Here is a 26,844-nt window from a genome sequence, read left to right on the forward strand (position 1 = left end):
ATTGCACTCAAAATTTAAAAATGTATAATAATCTTGAATACAGAAAAAAACGAGATTCAACAACTTTGACAAGTTGAATTTCCTCCATAATGAAAACTGCAAGACCAATCAGCGATTCGCTCCACCCATATTTCAGCCAATCAGGTTCGAAGGCGCTGATTGGTTTAAAAATGGACATGACTTAATATTTTGGAGGGAGTTCAAACTGAAAATTTAGGCAAAATCTCAGAAAAAACGGGTTTAGGGGACTTTTTGTCATTCTTTCTCGCTTTAAAAAATTATTTTGTGGTATTTCTGAACTTCAGACTATTTTTGGTATTTTAATGCAAAATCCTCATTTTTCCAACTTCAATTTTAAAAATTCCAGTAAATATTCTCTCAAACTTTCAGCATTTTCAGATTTTTTTTCTGTGTAAAAATAAACAATAACACTTGAATTATAAAATCTCTGGAATCATTTATTTACATCATTCTTGCTCATCAGAATTTGTTGGAAAACGAATTTCGGAAAGAAAAACAATTTGGGGGTGGAGAAGTGGTGGGGTGGGAACGAACGAACAGTTTAGAGAAAGTCAGGGGGTTGGTGGGGGAGAATGTGATTGCCATTGAAATGGTTAGAAAGAACAAAGAGAGAGAGAGCTCACGGATTCCGGAGCTCTTCGAGCTGCTGCTGCTGTAGACGTACTCGACGATGACGGAACGGTGTCACCGGGCGAGGAAAGGAGAATGAGTGAGGGAGAGAGAGAGGAGAAGCTTAAAAGTTTCGCGGTTATTGAGGGGTTCAAAAGACCCAGGAACAACAAAACAAAACAAAGGTCAATCAACAAGAGGTGTAAGGGATGGAGTATGTGTCTGAATAGGTTCCTAAGAGTCCAGTCAAACAACAATTTAAGAAACTTTTGGGGGGGGGGGTCTATGTACATGTGGGGAGATGTTCGTTTCAAGAGGAAAAGAGAAAAAAGAAGGGAGGAAATGAGCATTTGAAACCAGTCAAAAGAACATTTAAACATTTAAATTAGAGGTGTCTGGGGGTGATCGATTCATAAGGTTTAAATAGTTCTGATCTGATAGTTAGACCATAGAGATAGAGAGGGAGAGAGAGAGAGAGACGCAGAGTGTATGTGCTGTTAACTTAAAAGAAATCAATAAACAAAAAGGAAAAACCAGTGTGTATGTTCGCTTGTTGTGTCTTCAGTTTGTTTCATGAAACGGTTAAAAGAGAGACTCTTGCAAACCCATCATCATTTTTTAATTAAAAAAACATGATCATCTTCGCTTCGAGAGATTGTTCGCCTAACAACGTGGTAGAAAAGGAGAGGTATAGAGATTTCGGGAGGGGAAGAAAAACAAAACAATTTTTAAACTGGTGATGATGAGTTTTCAGAATGGAACGATAGTTTTTGGATTGAGAAAAAGAAGAAGGTTTTGTGGATCGGGGAGCGGGCTAACAATATGAACATGGGTATTGATTGCGGCGCGCGCGGCAGCACACTGTGTCTTTTTTTGTAGAGATGATTGGTTGGAAAGGATTGAGAGAGAGAAGAGGTTTAGAGACGAAAGAAGAAGTGGAGTGAAGACGTTGTCCTGTCCATTTATTGTGGATTCATCGGCTGGAAATACTAAATTTTAGGATTCTGCTGATTGGCTAGAGTCTAGAAGAGGATTCGCCACCTCTTGGAACACTTAGAACCTCACAAGGGTATGGTTCTGTGTAATCCTCTCGGAATTTACGTTCATTGAAATTTGATTCGAAAATTGAAATGTTTCCAAAATAAAGCTTGTACCCCCGGCTCATATCTTGGTTGTCTAAAGTTTCATCCAAAAATGTTCAGTTAACAAAATTGTGAGAAAACTAAAGACAACCGAGATATAAGCCGGCAAAGTAGAGAAGTTGAAAAATCATCTAAGTTTTTTTAAATTTTGTGAAATCGACATTTATAGTCCTAGAGGATTACATCACATCCTACTTTTCAGCTTGATCTCTGTAAGCCGTGGAAATACAGCTTACAGAGGTCCCAAGCTTCTCCACAAAACGCCACACACCTTTTTGTTGCGTCCATTATTCGGGTTGTAAAACTGTTGATTCCCACCCTGTCCGCCTTGTCCGACTCCTTGTCCACCTTGTCCACCGGCATTCTGTCCGTACATATGTGCTCCATACATGTCACCTCCACCATTCGCCTGTGGATTTCCACCACCGACATGCATACCGCCCATCTGTGAAGCCAACGAGTTAACGTCATAGTGTTGTTGGTAGACTGCAGCTGGATGGTATCCATAGTACGATTGATAGACTTGTGGATATTGCATTCGCTGGAGCATTTCAGGATTGTTCATCGAGTGCTGAAATTGAAATTAATTTTAATATAATTCTAAAAGCTTGCGGATCTAATGGGGCAAGGGGGTCTCCGGGCGGACACATCGAAAATTCGCAAATTGTCCCTACCTGGCCATTCAAAAACGCCGTCGGTCCGCCCAGAGAGCTAAACTGTTGAAATGAGGGGTGGCGTGATGTACTACCAACCTTACTCTTCCTGCCGGTATCGGCTTGCTTAATGAGCAGGGCTGGACCTTCCTTTGACATAGTATCGAAGCGACCACCATTCAACGCAGAAATGATAACTTCGCACTTTTCCTTCGAATCCATTCTGGCGAATCCGACTCCACGCGACTGATTGTCTGGAGTACGAAGAATACGTGTAGAGATCACCATTCCAAACTTGTTGAGCTCAGTCTCGAGCATTTGTTCGGTGAAGTCCAATGGCAAGTTGGCAATGTACAAGTTGGTTGGATCTTGCTCTTGTTGTTGAAGCTTTGCCATTTGTGCTTGAACTCCTTCAGTGTTGAGCCCGTCAACTGCTGCAGCAGCGGCTTGTGGAGATTCAAAGTCAACAAATCCGTATCCCTTGCAATTGTTGGTTGCTTTATCCATAATAGCTTTGGTCGATGCAATGTTTCCGTACTTGGAGCACATTTCACGAAGGAGATCATCGTTGGTGTTTGGCATGAGACCGCGAATGTAGAGATTAGTCTGAAACAAAGAATCGGGTCAGATTAACGGCACCGAATGCGTGTGGGGAGAGGTTTGCCGTACAGAACTGGGAGTAGTGTTGAAATTGGATGAGGCACGATGCTGTGAAGTGGGTGGAAGAGGAACTCGACGCGAACTCACCGAGCTCAAAGGAGTCGAGTCGTGATGCTGCTGGTCACCACGTGGAGCTGTGTAACGACCATAGCCGTTGCTGTTTCCAAACGGTCCGCTTCCTCTCATATGGTTTTGGACACGCTGAAAGAGAGTTCAGAAGGTTATTGGGAAGCTTGATGAAGCTTGAGAAGAAGCCCAGAAACTACAAAAGTACAAATGAACTTACTCCATGGAATGGGCGTTGTTGTTGATATTGATGTTGTGGTGGTCCCTGTTGTTGTTGCTGGGGAGCTTGCCCTTGTTGTGGCTGCTGTTGTTGCTGTTGTTGTTGTGGAGCCGAAGATGCGTTCATTCTTGAATTATTATGATGATGATGATGTTGAGAATTATGAGGTGGAGGAGGAGGACGATTAAACTGTTGGTTTGATGAGGATGAGTGATAATGCTGATGATTTTGGTGTTGATGTGATGAAGATGAATAGTGGAGGAGATGGCCACCCGCTTTATCGCTTCTCGGATACGGTTGTTGCGAGTTCTGGGCAGTCGGCGGCATCGAGTGAAGCCGTGCTGCAAACACCACAGAACAACAGTGAGAAGCGATATTCAGGAAAGGACAAGGAAAGAGAAATAGGAAGAAGAAAAACACCTGAATTGGGCCTCATACCACATTTCCTCTATTAGAGTTGCACCAGATAGTTATATGTATATCTCAGTAGCTTATATCTCAGTCATCGTTTGTTCTATACAAAAATTGTCAACTGACAAAAAATTTTTAACTCTTTTTCTATAATTTTGTAGATGAAGGTTAATTGATAACTTCAAAATAAACGAAGATATAACTTTTCAAAGTGAAATAGCGGGGTCCAATACTAATAGAGGGAATTTGGTATCTCTAATGTAAAGCCCAATCTCAAGGGGGCACCATGGAAACTTCACATAGAAAATTAACTATGTATATACTTATTAAGAAACCATCAGATAATGAGAGTCTACTTTCAGGCGCAAAAGAGCATTTGGTGGAGATAGCATTTTGCAAAAGAGCATTTTGCGAAAGGTATTCTCATGACCTGATAAATTCTTAATATAGACCTTGAGCTCGAATAATGGTACAAAAAATGATTCAGAGAAAGAGAAAAAGAGAAAAGGACAGATACACAAAGATAGAAAAGTGGTAGTAGTAGTGCAAGAACAACAATATTTAGATAACATACCTTCTTGGTTCTTGATAGTTTTATTGATCTTTGGGTTGGTTATTAAGAGAGTAGATGGTTAAGTGAAGACGGTAGATGGGCCGTTCGAAAGCAATGTGCTCTGTAACAATTTTTGATTATTTTTTTTCCAAGTTTTCAAACCACAAAAATTTCAAAATCGAACGGATGAGAAACCTGGGCAATAGATAAGATCATGAAAACTTTTGTCAAAGAGAAGAGAAAACGAAGGGAGGAAGAAGAAAGGAGAATGAAGAGAATGACCCAAACAAGGACGGATAAAAAACAGTCAAAGATTGACGAAAGAACATGGGATCCGAAGAGAGTCTAGACATCCAGCCTTGACCGGCGACGGACGCCGTGCGCGCGGACGCCGTCAGGGATCGACAAGAAAAGAAAACTGAAAAACAAAATAAATTGGGAACCTTTTGGAATGGGATTTTTACTACGGTAGAATGGTACTGTAGCAACATATTCATAAAAAATTACAATACATGAGTAACATTCACAAAAGAGAGAGAGGTGATGAATCATGTGATTCATCAACTATACAAAAGTTCGCAAGAGTGCAAAAAGAAGCGGTTGACTCTGAACGTTGTTGGAGGGTACTGACGGGATGTCTTAAGACATCAAAGATCAGAAGCTCCGTTGAAAAGAAAGATAGAGAGATGAAAAGATGCAAAGAGAATGAGAGAAGTAACAGAGAAATCAAGAGAAACAAGGGTGGTCTGTTGGGTGACTGTTGGGTGAATGAGCGGGTGGACACCGTTTGGTGGATGGGTGACGAGCGAGCGAGGGGCCGCCCTAAAAAGTGACGCGAGATCAAACTAAATACAAAAAAACACGTGAGTGTGTGGATTCAAAAGAGTGAGCAGAGAGGACGACTATGTGAGCGCGCTCGCGTAAGGGAGAGAGCGGTCCACTCGGGAGGTCGACCCTGCCCGTCGCTCGTTGCACACCACCACCACCCCTCCTCACTCACTCACTCCCACAGAGTGGACGGGAGAAGGAATGATGCTACTGCCTACTGCTGCCTCTGTCAATCCGTCAAGGACATACAGTTATAGGATGGAATGAACGAGGATCGGAAGGAGTGGAATCGAAGGAAACAGAGGATCCAGGGAACTTGGGCGGTTTAGAATAAGCTAGGTGAGGGCAGGGTTTCTAGGATCTAAGATCAGATAGATCGGATAAGAAATGTTTTTAGGCTCTGCGAGCTAGCTAATCTAAGTCAAGTTGAGCCAGCTAAGGTTCGATCTCGACTTTTGGTAACGATCGAACTGTGGCTTGAGAGGCGCACTGTGGCGCAGATTTCTAGGGTTCCAGAACCTCTGCGCCTACAGCTGAGACCTTTAGGATCTAGAATCAGTCAAACCTCGACTTGATCTACCGTTAGGCTTCTGGGTTTAGTCTTCAAGTTCACAAGTACACGAGCTCAGCCTATCCGAGACCAGTTTAAAGGCGCGCCACACTACGGTAGATATGGTGCAGCCTAGCGCCCACGGTTCCCAAGGTTCCCAGGTTTTCTAGCTATGCCTATTGAGGATCAAATTAAAAGTGCGCCACCCTACTGTAGATACTGCAGGACAGAAATCGTTTTACTGTACGTACGAAAAAGACTACGTACGAAATAGCTACCCAGGAGACTTAGGAAGTTTGGATAATACCTACTGTACTGTGTGTCTTACTGTATACCACTAAGGTCTCACCACGAAAATACTACGGTATCTAAGCTCAACTGTATCAGTATTCATTTTCTCTGTCTCTCTGCTTCACACGCTCCTAAGCCCCGCCCCTCCCCCCCATGTTCCAAAAATTTTAAAACTAAAAATCGATAGAAGTTTCGTCACATTCTCTGACTCTCGAAAAGGAGAGTCTAGCCTGGGCTGGCAGGGTGCCAAGTTGAAAAAAAAAGTGGCGAGTAAGAACGCAAGATGAGAGGAGAACAGAGCATGACGGCCAAGAGAGACGTAGACGCCGTGAGTGTGGGCGGAGCTTGGACCGATGCCAAGGCATATGGACACGGCGTGTCCTACGTAAGAGAAGGAGAGGCAGGAGAGGAGGGGGAAGTCCCACTGATCACGAGTTGTTTGTTGGATTGGACGGGGACGACGACGGACAGTGAATGTATTGGGAAACGAAGAAGATGAGAAGGAGGAGGTAGAGAGTAGGTTAAACGCGGAGAGCTGCCGGGCATCCATCTAACCGTCCGCGTCTCCGCGAGTCGCGCGCTTTCTATGACGTGCGAAGCGGCCACGCGTCGCGGCAATGACCAACGCAATGATGGGGCAAATTGGGGCGGACGACGGCCGCCGCTTGCGGGGAAAAGAGAGAAGCAAACACACACACACATCGGAAAGTTGGCAGAATGCCAAGAGGGTGGGGCGCCATGACCACCCAGTGTGGTTGGGTGGGCGCGAAGAAGGCCATAAATCAGTAGGGAAGAATGCGAGGAAGTTTGAATTTTTTTGAGAAAAAAGGAAGCTATGAAAAGTACAGGGATTGTTGAGGGTCAACATTATATAATTAGAAATGAGATTTCAAAAAAGAAGCACTTCTTCCTTATTCGAGATTAAATTCTGAAAGCACGTGCGCGGGCACTAGCTCCGCCCACTAAAAGAACTTCCGGTTACTGTAGATTGACCCAGTTTCCCGCAAAGTTCTGAACCCGGAACTTTAAGAAAGGGTAGAGGGTGCAATCAAAGAATAAAAATTGTTGTCAAGTTACTGTGTTTTAGGGGTACTGTAGAATGAATGTATGCGGTCTCACCACGAAATATGTGTGAAATTTGGGTTATGCACCTTTGAGGTTACTGTAGCTGTGAATTTCACTTTTTTATAATTTTTTAAAAATAGAAATTCAACTGCAAAAATTTAGACAAAGTTATGATCTGAAAAAAAAATTTTTTACAAAACATCAGTTTTTGAGTTATGCTCTATTGAAAATTTTTTTTTATTTACCAACAACCAAAAACGCATAAATTTTGGAGCCAATACTGTAAAAATCAGAAAATTGTGAACAGGAATGCAGTTCAGTCCTGCAAAACGTTGTAGGCTAAAGTTTCACTACACGTGCGTTTTCTAGCAAATAACAGAAAGTTGAAGGATCATGCATTTGACCTCATCCCACTAGAGACTACTTCTCTCTCTCTCTTCAACTGAACAGAGTATCTACACCAAAAGCTCTAAAGGACTCTTCATAAAATCGGAAGAGCTGGCAGTTGTCTTGCCTCCCGCACGAAAAAATGGGAGGCATTTTACGGGGTCGCATTTCAAAGGAACAGGTGGTACGGAGGGGAAACCTCGATTTTGATCGATTCACTTCTCTTCTCACTCTTTGACTTACTCTAGCTCCAACGGAAATGGCATCTCAAGAGATAATAGAAGAAAACAAGATTTTGAAGATATCAAGAACTTTTGGAAAGTGGAAGAATTTTTATCGGGTCCAGGGAGATAATTTAATTAGTTTAATTTTGTCAAAATATTCTTCAAATGAGTCATGAAGAAAGCATACCTAAATAACATATGTTTTAGATAGTTCAAATTTTTCAGTCAAAGTTTTAGTAAATTGCCAAATTACCGAAAACTTGTATTTTTGAGAAATGTTGAAAATAACTGCAGGAACGAAGCCGTGCAATTAATTAGAGAAACTTAAATATGAAACTCTTATAGAAAAATGTCGTTTTATGTTGCTTTCCAAAATTGTTATATATCAGAACTGAGTAAGTGTCACTTTTTGGCATACCGCACTTTTACTGTCAGACTTGCACCCTCTTGCTTCAATTTGACAACTTATATCTCGGTTTTCTTTAGTTTTATAAAGAAATTGTAAATTGACAAAATACGCGCAAAATATTTGTCTGTATTTTGTTAGTGAAACATTTTTTGGTAAAATTTAAGAAAATCGAGATATAAGCCGTCAAAGTAGAGTGCAAGTTTAGTAGGGAAAATAGGAAGGTTCTGTCTTTAGGGGATTTTCTTTATATACTAGAACAGGGATTGTAATAAGCGAATGTGACAGTAAAAAAGTTTATAACATTTTTCTACATTTGTTATGGTTCTTTTTAAAATTTTTTTTCCTGTTAAATTTCTCAGAAAGCTATACCAAAAATTTGAGGCCGAATCAGGCATTTTTTTTATTTTGTTGCAAAATCCTCTCGTATTTTCAAGTCTAATAGAGATTGCAATATCAATTTTCGTATGTGTTTTTGGGTGCAATACTAATAGGTATGCCATATTTCGAGAGAATACACGGTACACTCTACTTTTGAAGGTTATATCTATGTTCATATTAAAGCTATCAAACAATTAACTACAGAACGATAGAAAAAGAAATAACAAATATTTTGATAGTTGATAATTTTAATATGAAACATACGACAACTGAGATATGAGCTGTGAGAGTTGATCAATTGGGTGTCATAGGAAATATGGTTTTAGAGCAAAATTCCCGGTATTTCACGTATCAGCCGTAAAGACTTTCCATATAATTCTTTTAATTTCAAACTTTTTGTACAGGTACAACTTGCCCGCGGAATTCAAATTTCGTTGACTCATCGGAAATCTAAGAATTTTCCGACGTCATCGAACGTAACGGAAAAATAGTTAGAGGGAGCAGAGAGGAAAAAGATAAAAAGTTGTTCAACACTGTCAGTCACCTATTCTTCTTCTTCTTCGAAACGCCCGACGGGGGCCACCACATGACAAATAGTTGGTCATACGGTACAGGAGGCCGAGGCAGCGTTCGATAACAAGAGATCGCAGACGCTGTGGACAAAAAATGTGTTGGCGCTGCGCCAAGCGTATGGTTAGAAAAAAGAGTTTCTGCTGTTCCGCTTGCGCACTTGGAAATAGTGCATGGATCAGTGAGACGTAGAGAATGGATTTTTGGACAAATATACTTACGGGCGGCCCTTTTTGATCAAAGACGAATGAGGGAGGGAAGAGAGAGGGAATAGGTCAGTGACTTGGGTAAATGTTGCAATTTTTGGTGGGAAAAGAGAGTAAGAGTGAATGGGAAAACGTGGACAAAATGATAACAGTGATAATGATAAGAACAATTGTTTGTAAACTTTCTGATTTTCGTAGAAGATTGACATGAGACTTTATGTAACTGCGGCAGCTTAATATATCTAGGTACCACTTAAAAGCGTATTGTAAATGAATATTCAGTACACTTATTATATCATAGTTCAGCAGAACTAATTTTCAGAATTGAACACTGTAAAAATTGTTGGTTTTTTTAAAATTTCTATTTTATTTCTCCATATTTTATTTCAAAATTTTCAATCAACGTTTTTCAAAAGTTTGAGTATTTCTGCAGGTTTTTGAACTCCAAGAACTTTAGAATACAAACAATGGGAACACAGTTATTAAGAAACCGTGAGATCATGAGAATGCCTACCGTTTTGGCGCGGGAATATCTCGTAGCGAAGGCTCCTAAATCTCTCGTCGCTGCATGTTCTCTCTGCTGCCGCCATTTTTGCGCCAGAAAGTAGACATTCTCAAGAACTCATGGTTTCTTAATAAATAATAAAATTAGAAAATTTCGCAGAATCAAAGAAATTTGAAGTATTTTGGAGTTAATAATAGTGCGGAGCATCTAAAAGAAAAAGTTCGATACTAATAGAGACGGGAAAGACTAATTGCCAATTTATCGGTACGGCCATATTTTACAGGCTTGTCACGCTACAAGGTATTAAACAGGCCCAAATGTAAAACATGTTTTAAAATAATTTTTATTAAATCAGGGTTCCTTTGACAACGGATTTTTCTTGCTTCGTGTTGTTTCCTCGAGCGTTGTTGCAAGTGACAGCTCATCCCGTGTCGTTTTACGAACAGTTTCTGCAAAAAATTATTCATATAAATGAATACGAATGAAGAGGAGCCCGTCAAATTTCAACCCAACTTACTTAACGTTGCCGCCGATTTCTTCTTTTTCACAGCACTCTCCATTGTGGATGGCTTCTTGTGTGGTCTAGACGATGGTTTTCTGATCACTTTTAATTGTGTTTTATCATCTTCCATCGTTGACTGAGTTTCAAGTGTTCGTTCACGGATTGTTGATGTGGCTGGCTTCAGTGTTTTTCGTGATGGTTGGTTGTGGTGAACTATTCGAGACAACAGAGGAATTCGATCGTTTGAAGTGACACGTGTCAGTTCGTCCAGGGCTGGAATTCGAATTTCAAATTTCTTAATCAAACCTCAATTAAACCAAATTTCCGCGTAAATCGCACACTCGCGTATTACGGAAACACAAAACTCTGAGAATGCGTACTGCGCAACATTTTTGACGCGCGAAATATCTCGGAGCGAATACTACAGTAATTCTATAAATGACTACTGTAGCTATTGTGTCGATTTACTCTCGTGGCTCGAATTTCAAAATGAATTAAATCATAAATCATCGAAAATGAGCCCGTAAATCGACAGCGCTACAGTAGTCATTTATAGAATTACTGTAGTTTTCGCTCCGAGATATTGTTTGTTCCCGTAATATTGTGCATCGAAACATGCTCCATATTTCAATTATATGTGTTTTGAACTTGCTCTTGAAATATGGTGTGTCTGCACATGAATTGTGTGCAAACACTCAATGCACATAATTTCACGCGCAAATTAAAATATATGGTAACTTACCATCCATTCTTTCTTTCGTCTTCCTCTTCTTTTTCTTTTCCTTTTCTTCCTTCGATCGTTTCAACGGTACCAAATATTCAATTCCAGCAGTTTCATCATTGTCGAACTGAAAATAATTTAATTGCCCAAAACAATCAGAAAATTCATGAATACCTGTTCCATAGTCTCATTATTAAAATTAGTTTCTATCGAAGCGCCTCGCTTAACAATTATACTGCCACAATTCATTGTCAGATCATCGAATAACTTGGATACATGCTTCAAATGATTGATTTCCCCTTCTTTTGCCAGTTTCAACAACTTTTTATCGTCTTCTGTCAGCTCAAAGCCACGTTCATGACACGTGTCATGATGAGCTAAAAAGCGGATTTCTCGGGAAGTGAGACGGCTGATCGGACGAACTGTGCCTCCAGCTATTCGAGATTTTGCAGTGTCCTGAAATTAAAAATTATATTCGAACGGTGGTTGCACACTTTTTCATTTCTGTGTAGTATACAGACACAACACATTAAATTTTACGAGCCTGAAAGAAAATCTTCGAATACCTTTTCCAACTTATGCATTATTTGATTGTTTGGTGGTTCGTCTCTCGGGTAAAACCAAAACCATGCGATTAAGAAGCAAACAAATTGTGCGCCAAACATGATTATTAATAATATCGACTTAAAATGTTCATCTTCTTCGCTTCCGTCCTCCTCTTGCGACGACGCCGATGTCATTTTTGATAGAAAATAAATCAATTTTTGGTTTTTTTTGAAATTGGACATTTTAGAAAAAAAACGTGTCCTTTTCTTATTTTGAAAAAATATAATTTTTATCTATTTTTTAAACATTTAGCTATAAATATTTATGAATTTCCATTTCAACCTGAATATGAAAAAGTGTCGTTTGTAATTGTATTCGTTCGACAATGTCTTCACAAAATCTTAACCAAATATTCAAATCCGCTTCAAAAGCTAAAATGCATCCCAAACTACCCAGGCAATCCCACAAAACCCTCGCCATTATCTCAACTCTCGGCCCATGTTAAATGCTAAAAATTTAAATTTCCCAAACTACAGTAACCCTACAGTACCACCAACCCTAACCTAATAATAGCAACATTTTTTCAAATTCAAATTTTCCGAAACTACGCAAATCCTACAGTACTCCTGCAATAATACCGTACTTAGCTACAAGGGAAGTATTTCAACCTAATCCCGGACTTCCAAATGAAACTTATGTCGAAGACTACCTTTAGGTTAGGTTTCCACAATTTTCAGTTACTGCTACCAACCTCACACTCGGCTTAAAGTGATTTTTGTTTGTTTATTTGGTGAATCAGTAAATTTTCTTGAGTAAGTTCACCATTGTTGGGGCATTTGCCAAAAATCAAATTATTCAAGAAGAACTTTGGAAAAATATTCCTTTAAGCAGGCATGCCATCATTTAGCAAACGAGCGGTGAAAATCTTCTGATGTGTTTTCTTGACACGATCATAAACTAGAATTTGATTATTTTTCAAGGTCTTCGAAAAAGCAAACGTTCATTTAATAATTTAGAACAGTTTAAAATCAAATTGAATGAGAAAATATGTTAAGAATTGAGTATGAGAAAGAGATCCAGATAAAAAAGACAAAATTTTGAGAATTTATCGAACACGGTAGAGCATCTTGCGTTGCATCTTTTGTTGCAAGTCTCCACGACGGACCAAATTATCGATAACCTTCTTGACAAGAGACTCTCTATAATGTTGACGAGCAACAAAGTCTTGAACAATCAAATGCTCAGAAACGTGTGTACCGATTGCGAATCTCTTCTTCATTTGCACTTCGATACGATTCAATGCTTCTTGATCAGCTGTTGAAGTAAATCCTTCGACTCCTGCCAAATTTCCAGTTGCCGCCGCTTCAATTGTTGAAACACGGAACAGACGGAGCGCTTCCTCGACGTGCTTGTCAGTGGCAAACTGCTGAAGCTCCATCTTTGCAATACTTTCAGCAATACGAACAATGGCTTCGAGTTGACGAACGGTAATCGGAATTGCCGAATTATGAGCCTTCTTTCCTGATTCTGAAAATTTATGGGTTTTCATTACAAAATGATATTTTAAACTTACTAAAAGCATCAGCATTGACAACTGGATTTCTCATCTTAACGTAGTGATTAACGAGCTTCTCAGAAGCTTGCGGAGTAAGACGTGGTCCACAGTTCAAACGAGCATATGTGACGAATTTCTTGAGGAACTCGATAGTCAAGAAACCATCCGTATCGAACATTGTCATCACACCATCTGAATCAGTTGTGGCTGTTTTTGGGACTCCTGCAATATCACGTTCTTTAGCAGCAGATGCATTCACATGAACTTCGATGACGTGCTTCGCGAGGGTCTGAAAATATTCAAAATTAAAGCTGAAAATTTAGAATTATTGGGCAAAAAAATCGGCCGTCGTGTACTACCCGTGCACAACTGTGAATTACGATTTCGCCAAGGTTTTTAGATGTTTAACATTCGAAATGGACAATATACCCCTCATTTGTATTATTCCCGGCAGAGAATTGGATTTCATTTTTTTTTAAATTATTGCTTTCTGTGCAAAGCAGGGGTATATTGCCCATTTCGAATGTTAAAATTGTAAAAAAATTAGCGAAAATGTTCCAAAATCATGCAAGCAAGCTAATGCAGTAAAATCATTCAGAAATTAATCACGACACACTAGGCGCACCCCTTCTTTGTTTCTGTGCGTGAGCATCCTTGCAGAAACTTACAGCATCTTTGAGAACATCATGAGTATCCTTCACAATGTAGATCATATCGAAACGAGACAGAATAGTTGGCATAAAATCGATATTATCATCTCCTCTCGACTCATCCCATCTTCCGTAAACCGAATTAGCGGCCGCCAGAACCGAGCAACGAGAATTCAAAGTAGTTGTAATTCCAGCCTTTGCAATAGAAATGGTCTGTTGTTCCATTGCTTCGTGAATTGCAACTCGATCATCTTCACGCATTTTATCGAATTCATCAATACAAACGACTCCACCATCAGCCAGAACCATTGCACCACCTTCCATGATGAACGAGCGTGATTGTGGATCACGAATAACTGATGCAGTGAGACCAGCAGCCGATGATCCTTTTCCAGATGTGTACACTCCAATTGGAGACACTTGCTCAACGAACTTCAACAACTGAGATTTTGCTGTTCCTGGATCTCCGAGCAAGAGAACATTGATGTCTCCACGTCGTGTAATTCCATCTGGAAGCTTCTTACGAGCACCTCCGAACAACAAACAAGCAATCGATTTCTTGATATCAGCGGATCCATAGATTGATGGAGCAATCGATTTAGCGATAAGTTCATAAGCATCTTTCCTCTGAGCCAAAGTCTTGAACATTCTCTCTTCTTCAGGTGTAAACGTTGTGAAATTGGTTCTTCCAGGTCCAGATGTTTCCATGTGGATTCCAAGAACTCTGAGATATGGTGTACGAATTCCTTGAAGAGATTTGTCACCACCCTTTTTTTGAATCAACTTTTTAATCGAATAAACTCCAACAATTGTGACTCGATTTCCAGGAACCACTTTATCAGTCAAATATCTCTCCGTGAAAAGCTGAAGATGACGTGGCATTTCTCCATGTGGAACGTCTTCTGGATTCTCCTGAAGCTTCAAAGTCTGATAATCGACACATTCACACTTGTCGGGCAGCATAATATATGGATCTATTGGGCATCGCTGCATTTGTCCTTGTTGTGGTCTGAAATTATTCAAAATTTGATCATTTTAAATAAGAATAACGAACGCTGCACAAGTTCTTGGAAGAGCAAATCCTTCAAGTCCTGGCTTGATCGAAACATCTGGAATTGTGTGCTTGCACTGACGACATTGGAGGGTTACTTTAGTGGCTTTAGAGCGAACCTGAAGAAAAATATAGTAACATTATTAATTAATATGATTTGTTTTTAAACATTTTTGATTTTCATACCTGAGCAGCAGCCACAATAATTCCGGAAATCTTGACAACCTGGGAGACCTGAGCAGATTTAACCTGTCGAAGTGAGGTTGGATACTCGTCAAGCGTCAGTGTCACTTGAATATCATGAAGCTTCTCCTCTCCCTTTGGTCTTGGCGTGGTAATCTCATCAGCGACAATTTTGGCGGCTTCCTCGAGAGCTGGGAGCACTTTTCCTGGGAATTTTCTCAGCTTCATCTCAATGTCCTCGTCGAAATTTTTCAGATGATTCAGGTTAATTTCAAGGCGATATTCATGGCTGAAGTAGTTGCGCTTCAGCTGATCTCTGTAATTGGTTAATGAGAGAAGTTTTGATCAGAGTAATTGCACAAACCTGTAAATCATTCCGAAGCCTCCAGTGGAAAAATCACGGATAAAATTGCGGAATTGAGTGATAAGCTGACGATATTCAGCGATCAACTCTCTTCCAGTATCTGGAACTCCGTCATTCGCAAAGAATCGTTCCTGATAGTAGATTCCGGGGTTGTCGAGGTTAGACATATTGGTGTTAGTGGATTACTGAAATTTTAAACCATTGAAACAAGGATATGACAATCAGTATTATGTTTTGAGAAGGAAAACTCAGTTTTCTTCTTCAAAATGAAAAAAAATTATGAAGAAAACAAGAAAAAACAATAGAAAAAGGATGAAAATATGGAAATAAAACAGAATGCGGTAAAACGATGCGATTCAAATTTGAAAATTTTTGGCGCCCGCGCCTCACATTCCGCAAACACGCTCACGTACAGACAGTGAATATGACGCGCAAAGTGCATCAATATTTATATAATGGATTTATTGGATCTTCTGTGTTTCATGAAACATAGGAAACCAGATGAATTGCCAGTTTTATTTAAATAAAAACATTAATTTATTCATTCATGTATAATGTATGTTAGAGATCAGTTATCGATTTTCTGCTTGACACTTGCTTTGCTACGTTTCCGATTCAGTTTTCACTTCAATCTTGGTTCTAGTTTTTCTGGTTTTCTTAATCTTTTTCGCAGGTTTTTCATCTTCAAATTCATCCTCAACTTCTTGTTTAACCTCGATACTTGTGGAAGTCTGAAAAAAAATCCGCTTGTCTTTTATTTATAAAAAGGTATAAACCTCTTCAGTCTCGCTCTTCACATTTTTAGCTGTGGAACTGGGGCACGTAAATCTACAGAGACAAGTTCCACATTTCGGACGAACTGGTTGGCATTGCATCTGACCGAATCCAACGAGAAGATGATTAATTGGTTGCCATTCCGACTTTGGAAGTAGAATTTCAAGCGCTTTTTGTGTCTTTTCTGGGGTGCTGGTCTTGATCCAGCCTAGAAATTCAAAAATTCATTTTTAAAATGAAATTAAAAAATATTTACCGAGTCGATTAGAAATTCTGTGAACATGTGTGTCGACTGCAATTCCCACACATTCTCCCCAAGCAATTTGCATGACGAGATTCGCCATTTTTGGGCCAACTCCTGGCAGTGCGCACAGTCCGTCCAGGGAATCAGGGATATCGCCAGAAAAATCATCTTTCAGAATTTTTGCAGTCTTTTGAAGGTACACGGCCTTTCTCTGGAAAGAAAATGTTTAGATTATTACCAAGATGCGAAATTTTACACCAAAAATACAGTACCCGGTCTCGAAACGACAATTTCTGGTAAATACAAAAAGATGTGCGTATTTAAAGAGTACTGTAATTTCAAACTCTCGTTGCTGCGGAATTTTCATCGATTTTTCAGTTTTCCCTTGATTGTAAACAATTTTATTGAAAAAAAAAAACCGAAAAAAAAACAATAAAAATTCCGCAAATTCTGAAACTACAGTACTCTTTGAAGGCGCACACCTTTTTGCATTTTAAATTTCGAGTTACCGTACTTTATAAAATCCAACAGGACACAAAATCGTCTCCAAGTCTGGTACTTTGAATTCGAGAATTTTCCCGATTGACAAGCCATGATCCTTGAGTCTCTGTAAATATAAAAAATGCTTGAAATCAAAATTTATATTTTTCGAACTTTCATCGCCGCCGCATTGACTTCATCTCTGGTTTGACTGGAAAGCATCAGGGCAACAAGAACTTGAAATCGATGAACCTGGAACTCGCAGATTTTATTTTTAAAAAAATCAGATATCACTCAGACGCAAAGCGTTGCGAATTTTAATATACGGTACCCGGTCTTGATCAAGACAAGCTTGACACGACAAATTTTTGTCAAATGCTAAAAGGCGTGCGCCTTCAAAGAGTACTGTAATGTCAAACTGTCGTTGATGCGGGATTTTCATCGATTTTTCAGTTTTTATTCAAATTTGATGTATGAAAAATCGATTAAAATTTGATAGCAGCTAAAGTTTTGAATTACAGTACTATTTAAAGGCGCACACCTTTTTGCATTTAGCGAAAATTTATCATGTCAAGACCGAATACCGTACTTCTGGCTCAAAAATCGCTGCGTCTTGTTAATGAATCCCAGAGCCACACAGACCGGCGGAGCTGCCAAAGGATCTGCAAGCTTATGACATCCCATCGTATCCACAGGTGCAATCATATCCTTTCTCATTTTTCGAATTAATTCCACGTCACGTCTCCAGGCAACTACAGTACCTTCCACGTCACATGTTGCTACAGCAGCTACTGATGATGACGCAACAACTCGTTTCATACTGAAAGAATGCATTTTCAGATCAGCAGATCGTGGGGGAAGAAGCAAGAAACGAGACAAATGAAAACTGTTTTTATTGTTGTTTTATCCTTCTCTTCTCTTCTAACACTGATAAGCCTGGAGAGCCGGAGCACATTTCGTTGCGAGAAGATTAAAGAAATGTTTCAAGCTGCCTTTCTATTTAGTTTGATTATTCATTGTACTGGTTATAGAATGATGACGCCGATTTCGAATTTTATTATTGATTCGCAGAGAAAGGAAGGTGTGCGGGTAAGTTGGTAAGCGAAGGTTGAGATTTTGCGCTATTAGTATGCGCCTTTAAGGACTACTGTAGTTTCCTCGAGTTTGACAAAAATCGTGTCGAAACCGGGTACCGTATTTATAACTTTAATTCGAAACATTTGGATCGGGGTAATACTTAAAATCTTTCCGAAGTTTCAGTATGATGATCAAAACGAATTACGTTTTCATTTGCACGAAGTTGTTAAAGAAGCATTTTCGGATGCAATTCATCAGAATCTTGAAGGGATCGACTATTATAGTCAAGGAATCGCAGAGTCTGAACAGAAGGTAACTACTGAAATAAGCTTCTCCCAGATGAGACCTCTTACAGATTGTTCTTCTCGGAGATCGGATTACCGGTGACAACGTCTCGAACTTTTGTGGATCTCTAGCCAGGAAACAATTCTTCCATGTTCCGATTCATTTTCGAGATGGAATACACTTCAACCCTATCAAACAGATACCGATTCCTGTTGTTAAGTGAGAAATATAAATATAACTACAGTAACCCACGTGTTCAGTTTAACAATTCATATTCCTGATCGATGGTTCAGAGACCCTGGAAGTAGGTCTCCACTGATGTACGTATGTTATGAAGGTGAACTGCAGAGATTTAAGATCTTCATCACATCCTCTTGATTCAGGTGAGACGTTTCTAAAAATTCACCCAATTGAAACAAAACCGATGGATTGGGGAGAAAATGCCAGATTTCGGACAACTTCTATCGTAAATTCATATAATGAGAGGTCTAGGATCAGAGAGATTCTAGTGGTTCTCGATGATTTTTGGAACAATCGATATCTTCTACCACGGAATCTGGATGCTCGAGCAATCCTTGACACAAAGTCCATACTTCCAAGGATCACATTTGGAAAGGAGTGCGATCCTTCTCTTGGAATGTAGGTTGCCCAACTGGCTCAGGAACTTATACTCAATCATTAATCATAATCATTTTTTTAAAATTCAGAGAACAACCATGTTGTCTATGGAAGTTCCAATTCGAAGACATTGATGGAGTCCCACAGGCATTTCATCGATGCTTTGGAAGTATTCCATCAGAAGCACTGAAATCAAATCAGATTCCTGAAGCATTGGCGGATCTATTGCTACGTGGCAAAATGACAAGACGGTTTCTGTCGCCACCAACGAGAGTTTGTAGAGAAGTTTCGTTCAAGCCAATGATTGTTAAGAGACCCGATGGGAAGTATATGGTAGGTAGGCGACTTCGAACTTCGCACACTTAATTTGATTGGTTGGAAAGTAGGCGATGCAAATTGCTCAAATCAAATCGCTAGTCTTGCAGTTCTTATTTTGGAGGGAATTCAAATAGGGGAATTAGTCTTAATAATTTAAAACAGAATTATCATTCACGTTACTCAACCGTTATGGAGCTATGAATAATTATTTCAAATTCAGAAAATGGAACGATTGGATGCGGTAAAATGTGCAGCATTCTATTGATTTGGCGCTTCTCTTCTATGATACATTAAAAAAAAATTTGATCTCACTTGTAACATTTTTTATAAATATAAAATGAATATTTCCGCAGTACACGCGGATTCGTGGATATAATTCTCATTAATTTCTACCACTATAAATTTATTACCGAATTTATAATCTACTAACGACTAACCAACTAACACAAAAAATGAAGATCAGATCGTTGATTCGAGTTCGACTGACAAGGTATGTCAACAATGCAATGTCTCTATTATATCAGTGATTTCAGATTCTTTCCCAGTGATCGATATATAAAAAATCGATGTTCAGGAGCTGATGGTGTTCTAATTGACTTTGAAAAGAAGGAGGATAAAGTAGACGATTATAAACTTTCAAGTTTTCATCGACTGAAAAACAGGTGATTTGTGGATGTCTACAGAATTATTCTAATTTTAATTCTTTTTTTTAGTAAATTCTCACTTCCAAAACTTCTCGTCGACCCAGTCACCACCAACTCTAACCAATGGATTCCCCGATTAATCGAAGAAAAGTCAGTGGACGGAGTTGCGATGCGAAACTTCACCGATGACGTCATCTCGCTGGACAACGAGATATTTACAATGATTTGGGATACACGGGAGCAACGAATAACTCATTCAATTATCAGTTATCATCGAATTAATGATTGTGATATTATGTGGAATAGTAGTATTCGGACAGCTGTACAAGACTCTTTGGAACACGATATTCAACCATTGGCGGCGAGAACTCTCAGATTTAGGGACTATGAAACGTGAGGGGAATTTTTTTAAATTTCCCAATTATTTCGTTATTTTTTCAATTCTAATACTAACCAATGACGAAATTCTACAATTTTTGCCAAAGAATACTGTATCGGCTCTCGCCACGAACAAAAGTGCGCCTTCAAGAAGTACAGTAACCCGCTATCGCTATTTCGAAATTTTCTCTTTTACAGTTTTTTGAATTAACAAAATTATTTATGCCTTTCAATTTATTTTTCCAGAAAAAAATGGAAAAATTGAAGAAAACTGCAAAATAACGAGTAGTGGGTTACTGTACCTCATAAAGGCGCACACATTTTTGCGTAGGCTCCATTTCAAAATATTCAAAATAATAATATAAAATATTGTTCGTGGCGAACCTTTTAGCGTAAATTGGAGAATCTCGCTATTTGGAGGTAGAAAAAAATTTCAAAATTTCAAGCGCTGTTTTTAACTGAAAAAATATCTGCTTTATTTAAAAACTAAACTAAAAATTTTCAGAGCCGTTCAAGAATTCGAGATTCTTCGTCAGATAGGATTCACCGGAGCCGTCATTCGCAACCCGAATCTAATTGAGATGACAAATGAAATATTTGAAAAATAACACGAACTATGAAATGCTCTTTTTATTATTTCTTTCAAAAAACTACTAATTTTAATTGAAAAAATGCGTTCAGAATTGAATAAAAACTGCTCAAATCACGCTAGATTAGCCCTGAATAGGACCTCTAGAAATAATTACAACACAAAAAAATGAATAAATTATAGGTGGGGAGGGGGGGGGGGGGGCCATAAATGACTGAATGATTGTACAGAGGGATAATGGAGACAGGGGAATGGGACCAGCCCAGGAGAATATAAAAATGATAAAGTAAAAGAGCCATCTGAAAATTAATAATATGAATCGAAACAAAATTATTAGCAATAAATATACAGGATTATCGCATAATTTCAAAGAAAAGTGGATTTTAGACAAGACGAGACATTGTTTGGATAGCTTATCACATAAATTCTGAAATCTTTGGAAATTTTCAGTTTTGCATTTTTAGTGCATTTTTTTGCGGAAATCGAGGTTTATTCATGATTTTCTGGGTGTTTCGGAGAAGGAAAGTATATCAAATGGCCTATTGCTGCCGGTTTTATGATCCTTCGAAAATATTACGATTTTTCGAAAAATAGAACAATAAAATTTGGGCTATTTTTTTTTTCAAAAAAAATTATTTTAAAAACTAATTTTTTTGTATTTCAATTTTTCAATCTCCTTTGAAAAGAATCGTTGATCAAAGGTTTTAAATAAAAACTTAGTGTCAAAATATAGAAAAATATTTGATTGATCTGAAAATAATTTTTTTAGTTTTCAAAATTTTAGTTTTCAGCTTTTTTTTAAATCTCTACGATGTTTTCAACTAAAATACAAGTTATTTTCAGATAAATCAATTTTTAAAAAATATTTTGACACTAAAGTTAATTTTTTGAATAAATTTTGAAACTATTTTAGAAAAATCTTGAGCTGGTGGAATTTGAATCAAAAACGCTCGAATTTTTGTGATATGCTATCTGATAAGATGTCTCGTTCGAAAGTCTAAGAAGCTGGATATCCATAGTCTTGAATCTCATCCTTCACTTCTTTTTTCACTTCAATTATTTCTATATCAACATCTTCATCATCTTCATCATCCACCATTGACGCCGTCAATTCATCAATTTCTTTTTTAATTTCTTCATCTGTCGGTACCACAGAAGCCAGCGACTTACAAGCAAGCCAATGATGTTTTAGAAGATGAGCACGGAAAGATTTACGTGAAGCCATGAAGATTCGACAGAATGGACATTCTTCTTTTAGAGCTGAAAAATTGGAAAATTTTTTTAAATATTTTTTTGACATATAATTTTTTAGCTGAAAAATTGATTTTTTATATCACAAAATCGGTATTTAGGTTTTAAAAACTATTAAAAAGTAATTATATAATGTTCACACCGAAAACGTTATTATTTTTGACTGAAACTCCAGGGAATTAGTTTTGGAAAAATTTTGATTTTTAAGAGTAAAAAATTCTATGAATTTCTCAACAAAAAATTTTATTCTGAAATTTGGCTACTTGTCAAAACTTTGATAAGTGTTAAAAATTGTAGTGCTCTTTTAGAAATTCAGTTTTTTGGTTCATTTTGAGTTTAGTTAATAATTATCAGGTTGTCCCATAAGTTTTTGTACTATTTTTTTTTTGAAAAAAATTTATTTCTCTCAAGCGACAAGTAGTACTATTCACACAAGTATTCACCATTAGTGTCCACCACTTGTTGCCATTTACTAGGTAACATCATGATGCCACGGGAGAAGAAATCCGGCGAACGCGATGAGAAGAAAGTGGAGAGTTCAGTTTTGAGATGCTCTTCGTCGTCGAATTGCTTGTCGCGCATGTAGTCACTGAGAGACAAGAACAAATGGTAGTCGGTTGGTGCAAGATCTGGAGAATATGGTGGATGCGGTAAAACAGTCCAACCAAGATCTTGCAGCTTTTGGAAAGTCTTCTTGGCGACATGAGGCCTAGCATTATCGTGAAGAAAATATAGTTTTTCATATTTTCCGTTGGTCTTTTCTGCAACTCGGTCCAATTGGGCACAATAGTAATCAGCAGTGATAGTTTTATTAGTTGGCAACAATTCCCAGTGCACGGGTCCTTGAACACCCCACCAGACACAGATCATAATCTTTTTTGGGTGAAGATCAGGCTTTGGCGTCGGTATTCCTTTCTCACCGATCGGAAGCCATTGACGTTTTCTGGAATGGTTAACATAGAGCACCCACTTCTCATCTCCAGTAACCAGATTGTTCAGCCAATCGAACTTTCGACGAAAAGTTAGAAGTTGAGTACAAACGTTGACCCGAGTGAGCTTCTGTGATGCCGAAAGTTCATGAGGCACCCAAATTCCAAGTTTTGAAGTAAAACCAAGGCGACCCAAGTGACGTGCAATTGTGCTATGACAACACTCAAGCTTCTTTTCCATTTCACGAAGACTAAGACGAGGCTCTTCCTCCACCAGCTTCACTAGGTCTTCTTCATTCAACTCTACCGGTCGCCCAGAACATTCTATTTCTTCGAGACTGAAGTCGCCGTTCTTGAACTTTTGAAACCAACTCTTTGCTGTATTATAAGAGAGTGCTCCCTCACCCATCGCACCGCATATGTTTCGTTCCGCTTCCATTGCTGAATGACCAAGACAAAATTCATAAAGAAGAAGCAATCTAACGTCTCGACGTTCAAGTGTGATGATTGTCATCGTGGCAAAGTAGAAATGGATGAAATGAATCTTTTCTGAAAGGGGACGACCCGACCTTGACACGACCTACGATGAAAAAATTTTAAAACTTTCTAGAAGTTTTGGAAAAATATTTGAAAAAAAGTACAAAAACTTATGGGACAACCTGATATTTTAAACGGATTTTCTATCCCAAAATCTACAATTTTTGGCTGAAATTCTAGTTTTGCAGAGAATGAATTTTGTCGAATTTTAGATTTTAAAGCTTGAGCTGTAAAACTATAAATTACCTTCAATTTGATACTGCAATTCTTCGATCTTGTCATTCAAGAGATTCAGGTCAACATGATCACCGTAATGACCAGTGAGAACTTCTTGACTTGTGAATACAACGGAACATTCGTTACATTTGAAAAATTGCGTTTTTCGGAGAGGTTTTGCCAAATGCTTCTCTTTTTCGTGCTCGATTACTTCCTTTACGGCTGAAAATTGGAAATTTAGTGTATATATTTAGAGGGGGAATTATTTAAATTTAAAACAGGAAAAAATAATCAAGGAATTTAGATTTTAAATGAGAAAATAACGCGAAAATTGTCAGAATCTTTTTTTAAAATTTTACTTATTTTTATAAATTACACGATTTTAAGCGATCTCTTTTATTCTGGTTCTCGCTTCAAAAAAGTTCAGAGGAAACTTTTTTTTGTCAAATAAATCGGAATATCTTCAAAATTATTTAAAAACCAACTCACTTCTGAATTGTCTGACACAGTAGCGGCACTCCATCACAGCATGCTTACTAGTACTTGTTCGATAATGTGATTTTTCGTGTTCTTCGACATTTTCGGCGTAGCTTTTGCATACTCTGGAAAATAAAAACTTTAACGAAGCTTCAAAGATGTCTCATTGTGTAATTCGTGTAATTTTAAATCTCTTTTAAAAAAATTTTAAAAGTAAAAAACCAGAGATTTTCAGCACAAATTCGAAAACTTACGAGCATTGATTGTTCGTTCGAATATCATTGAGACGGTTTCCACACTCTAAGCAATCCGCTTTGATGTCGTGATCTCCGTGCTGGAAATATTTAATTATTGATTTTATTATGGTGATTTTTGTTTCAAATTTTATTGGAAATTCTGATAGAACTTCACAGTGAAAATAACAGGCTTTTGACAGTTGAATGATAAGACATACCTCGTCGAAAATATGTTTATGACAATCAGAATGCGTTTTTAATCGTTTTCCACACGAACAGGCATACATTTTCGGTGGAGATGGCAGAATTTGAATATCCATATCCTCTTCTTCAGCTTCTTCTTCTAATTTTGGAACGACTTCGAGATCTTTTATGGGAATTTCTGGTTTTGATCGTTTTGATCCCAAAATTTTCAATCGTTCTTGCATTTCTTCAAGTCTTGAGCCATGAGTTGCTCCATCAGAATCGTCAGCAACACTATCTGAATCCTCAGAATCTGATGATTCTTCAGACCCTCCATGTCGACGTTTTTCCGCGCGTTGTTGTGTCTAAAAATTGATTTTTCATTGAAAAAACTTCAACTTTTCAATAAATTTACCATTACTACATGCATCGATATAGCGTTTTCCATGACACTCGAGAAAATATCATCATATTTTTTATTCGTCTCAACAACCTCCGGGTGAACGTAGTCTTTCTGAAAATTAGATTTAATCGATGAATTTAAATTCTTCAAAGGATTTCTTACCTTCAAGAAATTATTAAACGCATATTCTGGCTTCGGTTTGTCTTTTAATCTGGAAAATTAAAAATAATTGCTTAAAATCAATTGTTAACAAAATAAATGTTATTTACCTGAAAGACCTTCTCACCGGTGATTGATTGGCCATCAAAATGATATATACCTGAAAATTTGTTTTTAAAACTATGGAAAACAAAAAAAAACGAAAATTCGAAAATAGCGGGGTTTTTTGTTTTTCCGGCGATTGTTGGCTATGTGCCAAATCACTAGATATCTTCTCGGCCACCCGGTGTGGCCGAGAAACTCGTCAATACGTTTTAACAAACAGCAAGGCAAAAAAAACGATTGGATTGACGAGAAATGTCCATGAAAAATGATAAATCATTAATTTCCGGTAGTCCACGAGGAGTACACACGGTGCGCTGCGAGGCCTCAAGATATTATTCGACGACGCGCCTTAAAAATTACAGTACTTTTAAACTTGAAATTTATTTAAATTTCAAATTTAAAAATTGAAAAAAAAATCTATTTCCCTTCGATTTTCTCCATTTTTAATGGATTAATAGAATTTACAACATAGAAAACGCTGCGGAAAAAGTCGGGAAAAGAATCGATAAAACTATGCTTGGTCAATAAGGCAAACGTGTTTGCGCACCCAAAGCGAACGCGTCAGAATCCGAATATCGATTTTATTTATTAGATAAATGCCGCAAATGTGATGAGTTACGATGAATATGAATATTGAAGATTAATTGAGTTTATTAATACAACATTTCGATAAATATTAAAAATTCAATTTAATTATTCCATTTTTGCGAGTGTCTTGTTCTTCTGTGCAGCTTTTCTGCTCATGGAACGGTACAAGAACGTGACAATTGTCAAGAAGAACACAGTGAAGAGCAATGAATACTGGAAATATCTATCCTTGATATCAATCGGAATCTTTCCAGACACAAAGAACACGTTGATGAAAACGAGTGCTGAAATTATGTTTTTTTTTTCGAAAATTAGAATAATTCAAGCAAAATACCTTCACAAGTGAATCCGACAGGATACAAAACTTTGAAAGCGTTGTACCGGAGCCACGTCAACGATCGGTTGGGTGTTCCTAGGCAATTCGAGAGATAATAGGGTCCACGGCACAGCTCACTGAGCAAGTACACAGCGACCAAAGAGAATGCCGCGTATTTCCAGCTAACCATGTGAGAAGCTACCCATAGAACCAGAAGACGACCGGAAACCTGAAAATGAAGTGATGAAATATAATAATATATTTGGTCAAGTACCTGAACAAAAACAGCGACTGGATTGGATTTCGTCAAAAAGAACGAAAATGGAATATCGAGATACTGTAGAGATGTGATAAAGAGCAAGAACCACATAATTTCAGGATATTTGAATTCCGAAGTGTACTCTGCGTGGAAAATGTAGAGGAAACCGTAACCATGAAGAATGAATAGAACCAACGTGTAGATGAAGAGGATCATGTTCTTGAAGTCACCCATTTTGAGAGAAATCTGAAATTTTGAGATTTTTCCATGAAATGTTGTTTTCTGAGATGAACAAATTGAGAAAAAATGTCAGGCCCACAGTTTTGCGATATTTGCGCCAAAAATACGATACCCGGTTTCGACACGGAAAAATTTTTAGTGAATGTGTAAAGGTGTGCGCATTTAAAAAGTACTGTAGTTTCATACTTGAGTATCTGCAGATTTTTCATTGATTTTTC

General features: G+C 38.1%; 8 protein-coding genes and 1 non-coding gene across 29 annotated transcripts; 3 read left to right on the top strand and 6 right to left on the bottom strand.

The window, feature by feature from the left end:
• Positions 1 to 434: 434 nt before the first annotated feature.
• On the bottom strand, positions 435 to 4,463 carry sup-26 (RRM domain-containing protein; the record flags this gene model as incomplete). Of its 16 annotated transcripts, none has more annotated exons than NM_001267971.4 (6): positions 435 to 1,610; positions 2,044 to 2,343; positions 2,525 to 3,031; positions 3,173 to 3,286; positions 3,372 to 3,498; positions 4,357 to 4,463. In NM_001267971.4, 5 exons carry the CDS (start codon positions 3,495 to 3,497, stop codon positions 1,593 to 1,595), a joined length of 1,065 nt encoding a protein of 354 aa, NP_001254900.1. The 16 variants fall into 16 exon arrangements, with proteins under 16 accessions (NP_001254900.1, NP_001367243.1, NP_001379516.1 ...); NM_001381832.2 differs by having other exon boundaries at positions 436 to 1,610; positions 2,447 to 3,031; positions 3,095 to 3,286; positions 4,357 to 4,458; NM_001393318.1 differs by having other exon boundaries at positions 438 to 1,610; positions 3,095 to 3,286; positions 3,372 to 3,712; positions 4,357 to 4,458.
• Positions 4,464 to 7,838: 3,375 nt separating this feature from the next.
• Positions 7,839 to 7,859, top strand: 21ur-13313. The gene has a single exon (NR_052231.1).
• Positions 7,860 to 10,079: 2,220 nt separating this feature from the next.
• R10E4.3 (uncharacterized protein) lies at positions 10,080 to 11,718 on the bottom strand. The gene is made up of 5 exons (NM_065456.2): positions 11,538 to 11,718; positions 11,146 to 11,427; positions 10,993 to 11,098; positions 10,266 to 10,523; positions 10,080 to 10,197 (listed from the first exon to the last, which is right to left on the bottom strand). The coding sequence occupies exons 1-5, from the start codon at positions 11,709 to 11,711 to the stop codon at positions 10,100 to 10,102; spliced, it is 918 nt and encodes a 305-aa protein (NP_497857.1). The 5' UTR covers positions 11,712 to 11,718; the 3' UTR covers positions 10,080 to 10,099.
• Positions 11,719 to 12,502: 784 nt separating this feature from the next.
• Positions 12,503 to 15,505, bottom strand: mcm-5 (DNA replication licensing factor mcm-5). Its single transcript, NM_065457.7, has 6 exons — positions 15,321 to 15,505; positions 14,960 to 15,272; positions 14,777 to 14,892; positions 13,741 to 14,731; positions 13,091 to 13,361; positions 12,503 to 13,044 (listed from the first exon to the last, which is right to left on the bottom strand). The coding sequence occupies exons 1-6, from the start codon at positions 15,485 to 15,487 to the stop codon at positions 12,623 to 12,625; spliced, it is 2,280 nt and encodes a 759-aa protein (NP_497858.1). The 5' UTR covers positions 15,488 to 15,505; the 3' UTR covers positions 12,503 to 12,622.
• Positions 15,506 to 15,781: 276 nt separating this feature from the next.
• Positions 15,782 to 18,492, bottom strand: nth-1 (Endonuclease III homolog; the record flags this gene model as incomplete). Of its 4 annotated transcripts, none has more annotated exons than NM_001267978.2 (6): positions 15,782 to 16,051; positions 16,097 to 16,302; positions 16,351 to 16,549; positions 16,853 to 16,945; positions 16,993 to 17,070; positions 17,461 to 17,638. In NM_001267978.2, 6 exons carry the CDS (start codon positions 17,635 to 17,637, stop codon positions 15,923 to 15,925), a joined length of 882 nt encoding a protein of 293 aa, NP_001254907.1. The 4 variants fall into 4 exon arrangements, with proteins under 4 accessions (NP_001254907.1, NP_001369882.1, NP_001254908.1 ...); NM_001384068.1 differs by having other exon boundaries at positions 15,836 to 16,051; positions 17,461 to 18,492; NM_001267979.3 differs by lacking the exon at positions 17,461 to 17,638 and having other exon boundaries at positions 15,923 to 16,051; positions 16,993 to 17,040.
• On the top strand, positions 17,647 to 19,489 carry R10E4.6 (DUF1996 domain-containing protein; the record flags this gene model as incomplete). Its single annotated transcript, NM_065459.5, has 7 exons — positions 17,647 to 17,907; positions 18,079 to 18,207; positions 18,251 to 18,399; positions 18,441 to 18,517; positions 18,564 to 18,819; positions 18,888 to 19,131; positions 19,337 to 19,489. 7 exons carry the CDS (start codon positions 17,647 to 17,649, stop codon positions 19,379 to 19,381), a joined length of 1,161 nt encoding a protein of 386 aa, NP_497860.2. The 3' UTR covers positions 19,382 to 19,489.
• On the top strand, positions 19,051 to 20,838 carry R10E4.7 (GP-PDE domain-containing protein). The gene is made up of 5 exons (NM_001393319.1): positions 19,051 to 19,253; positions 19,336 to 19,606; positions 19,650 to 19,778; positions 19,830 to 20,153; positions 20,644 to 20,838. Exons 2-5 carry the CDS (start codon positions 19,569 to 19,571, stop codon positions 20,744 to 20,746), a joined length of 594 nt encoding a protein of 197 aa, NP_001379084.1. The 5' UTR covers positions 19,051 to 19,253; positions 19,336 to 19,568; the 3' UTR covers positions 20,747 to 20,838.
• Positions 20,756 to 25,278, bottom strand: R10E4.11 (C2H2-type domain-containing protein; the record flags this gene model as incomplete). Of its 3 annotated transcripts, NM_001267981.5 has the most annotated exons (8): positions 20,756 to 21,987; positions 23,691 to 23,882; positions 24,150 to 24,262; positions 24,392 to 24,471; positions 24,592 to 24,921; positions 24,972 to 25,070; positions 25,122 to 25,170; positions 25,229 to 25,278. In NM_001267981.5, 8 exons carry the CDS (start codon positions 25,261 to 25,263, stop codon positions 21,725 to 21,727), a joined length of 1,161 nt encoding a protein of 386 aa, NP_001254910.1. The 3 variants fall into 3 exon arrangements, with proteins under 3 accessions (NP_001254910.1, NP_001254911.1, NP_001254912.1); NM_001267983.3 differs by lacking the exon at positions 20,756 to 21,987 and having other exon boundaries at positions 23,680 to 23,882; positions 25,229 to 25,263; NM_001267982.3 differs by lacking the exons at positions 24,392 to 24,471; positions 24,592 to 24,921; positions 24,972 to 25,070; positions 25,122 to 25,170; positions 25,229 to 25,278 and having other exon boundaries at positions 21,725 to 21,987; positions 24,150 to 24,183.
• A 580-nt stretch (positions 25,279 to 25,858) lies between these two features.
• R10E4.9 (Very-long-chain (3R)-3-hydroxyacyl-CoA dehydratase) lies at positions 25,859 to 26,632 on the bottom strand. The gene is made up of 3 exons (NM_065463.2): positions 26,402 to 26,632; positions 26,146 to 26,356; positions 25,859 to 26,095 (listed from the first exon to the last, which is right to left on the bottom strand). The coding sequence occupies exons 1-3, from the start codon at positions 26,618 to 26,620 to the stop codon at positions 25,917 to 25,919; spliced, it is 609 nt and encodes a 202-aa protein (NP_497864.1). The 5' UTR covers positions 26,621 to 26,632; the 3' UTR covers positions 25,859 to 25,916.
• Positions 26,633 to 26,844: the final 212 nt, after the last annotated feature.

Source organism: Caenorhabditis elegans, chromosome III (genome assembly GCF_000002985.6).
Source record: "Caenorhabditis elegans chromosome III".
Classification (NCBI taxonomy): Eukaryota; Metazoa; Nematoda; class Chromadorea; order Rhabditida; family Rhabditidae; genus Caenorhabditis; species Caenorhabditis elegans.

Bases quoted from the DNA above. Each gene is read 5' to 3' on its own strand.
- R10E4.3 (NM_065456.2), bottom strand. From the start codon at position 11,711: ATGACATCGGCGTCGTCGCAAGAGGAGGACGGAAGCGAAGAAGATGAA. The intron at 11,099-11,145 runs GTATTCATGAAT...AATTATTTTCAG, and splicing joins ATAATGAGACTATGGAACAG to TTCGACAATGATGAAACTGC. The intron at 10,524-10,992 runs GTAAGTTACCAT...TTCGAATTCCAG, and splicing joins GACGAAAGAAAGAATGGATG to CCCTGGACGAACTGACACGT.
- R10E4.7 (NM_001393319.1), top strand. From the start codon at position 19,569: ATGAAGATCAGATCGTTGATTCGAGTTCGACTGACAAG. The intron at 19,607-19,649 runs GTATGTCAACAA...CAGTGATTTCAG, and splicing joins ATTCGAGTTCGACTGACAAG to ATTCTTTCCCAGTGATCGAT. The intron at 19,779-19,829 runs GTGATTTGTGGA...TCTTTTTTTTAG, and splicing joins TTTCATCGACTGAAAAACAG to TAAATTCTCACTTCCAAAAC.
- mcm-5 (NM_065457.7), bottom strand. From the start codon at position 15,487: ATGTCTAACCTCGACAACCCCGGAATCTACTATCAGGAACGATTCTTT. The intron at 14,893-14,959 runs GTATGAAAATCA...ATTTTTCTTCAG, and splicing joins TTATTGTGGCTGCTGCTCAG to GTTCGCTCTAAAGCCACTAA. The intron at 13,362-13,740 runs GTAAGTTTCTGC...GAATATTTTCAG, and splicing joins ATGATGTTCTCAAAGATGCT to ACCCTCGCGAAGCACGTCAT.
- R10E4.9 (NM_065463.2), bottom strand. From the start codon at position 26,620: ATGGGTGACTTCAAGAACATGATCCTCTTCATCTACACGTTGGTTCTA. The intron at 26,357-26,401 runs GTACTTGACCAA...CTTCATTTTCAG, and splicing joins CAGTCGCTGTTTTTGTTCAG to GTTTCCGGTCGTCTTCTGGT. The intron at 26,096-26,145 runs GTATTTTGCTTG...ACATAATTTCAG, and splicing joins TGTCGGATTCACTTGTGAAG to CACTCGTTTTCATCAACGTG.